The sequence below is a fragment of the Mycetomoellerius zeteki genome, unplaced genomic scaffold (genome assembly GCF_001594055.1).
Source record: "Mycetomoellerius zeteki isolate Tzet28-1 unplaced genomic scaffold, Tzet1.0 scaffold1489, whole genome shotgun sequence".
In the NCBI taxonomy this organism is placed as follows: Eukaryota; Metazoa; Arthropoda; class Insecta; order Hymenoptera; family Formicidae; genus Mycetomoellerius; species Mycetomoellerius zeteki.
Genome location: NW_017256435.1, coordinates 1 through 1,553, shown reverse-complemented (window position 1 = coordinate 1,553; position 1,553 = coordinate 1). Strand labels below are relative to the sequence as shown.

The following is a 1,553-nucleotide window of genomic DNA, read 5'->3' as shown; positions in this document are numbered from 1 at the left end:
ACCTATTATATTTTTGAAATAAGACGAATAAACAATTATTTAATATATTAATAATTAGTGTAATTATTAATAATAATTAGTGTAATTATTAATAATAATTAGTGTAATTATTAATAATAATTAGTGTAATTATTATTAATGCTCAATTCAAACGAGGTGTTCAGTGTTAGTGATTCAATGTGAGTGCAATCAATTTGTAGTCAATGACCTAATCCTAACCCTCATCCTGTATATGCCTTGATTTATATGTAGGAAGTTGATTGGAGAGTTGAAAATTATGGATAAAAGAAATATGAGACAGAATTGCAATTGGTTTTGGGACAAATAAACTATTATTGTATATATGTATGATATTGTACTTAAGCGCTATATTTCACGCAATATGTAATAAAATGGCGACAATATCTTCGACTAGATACATCTCTTCTATACAAAATCTAAAAATCGGAAGGATTATTAATTTTTCAATGACAAGATTCCTTGATTTCCTATTTTTTTCTAATTAAAATTTTTGTAGAATACTTTTCTCTAAAATTCATTCATCTAAAAAAATATAAAATAGAATTGACCTACACATAATTCTCTATAGAGATCTTACAAAGGAATGAAACCAACTTTCCATGAAAAATAAAATAATTATAGATTCTCTCAAAGAATCTCTCATTGATGTTAGAATCACGAGTGGGATACGTCACATTTTTAAAATATTTGCGTAGAATCACAAAGTATTCTAATAATTACAAAGTAGTTGCTCGATATCTTCGCGTAGAGTAGCAAAGATCGGTCTTTCATGACTATTCAATTGCCAGCATCATAACATTAATTTTCTGTGGATTTCCTGTGGACAGTTATCTGGACAAGGAAGACGGTGGCCACGTTCCAACGCGTTTAATAGGTCCGTTATGGTCTTCATTAAAATTTCTTTCTCAGCCACTCTCACTGACAGTTGTGGATCGACGCCGCAACTAAAAACCTCGTACATTGTCACACCGAATGACCACACGTCCGAACGCGTTGAAAATTTGTTATGCCTCAAGCTCTCCGGTGCATATCTAAAAAAATTTTTCTGATGCGTAAAAAAATAATTCAATCATAGAAGAATTAGAGCGAGAAAAAAATATAAAATATTATATTTCGTAATATATATATATTTTCAAATGTAAAACGTTATTTTATTCTATTATTGTTAAAATATTGAGAAAAGAGATGAACATATTTTTTATAATATTTACCATTTAATTGGAATATTACGAATGGTTTTAAATACATAATAATCACTCGCAGCTATCACTTGCGCAAGACAGAAGTCGCTGATTTTCACTCGGTCTTCGTTCGCTACTAGGATATTTCTCGCTGCTAAATCTCTGTGAACAATGTTGATACTACCGAGATACTCCATGCCTGCAACAATGTCCAGACCGAAGCCTAACAGTGTTTTATATGCGAGGCTATACCGATGTGAACTTAGATAACTTAATAATGAGCCATATTGAATAAATTCCATCACCAGAATTCGGTCTACTGAGACAAATTATTAATCGTTATATTTGTGT

The 1,553-nt window shown here is 30.5% G+C and overlaps 1 protein-coding gene across 1 annotated transcript; it reads right to left on the bottom strand.

Moving 5' to 3' along the window:
- Nucleotides 1-960: 960 nt before the first annotated feature.
- LOC108732189 (tyrosine-protein kinase Src42A-like) lies at nucleotides 961-1,531 on the bottom strand (the record flags this gene model as incomplete). Its single annotated transcript, XM_018462868.1, has 2 exons — nucleotides 961-1,052; nucleotides 1,233-1,531. Coding segments are annotated over 2 exons (300 nt in total), but the record flags the coding sequence as incomplete, so codon positions are not given.
- Between the last annotated feature and the right edge of the window lie 22 nt (nucleotides 1,532-1,553).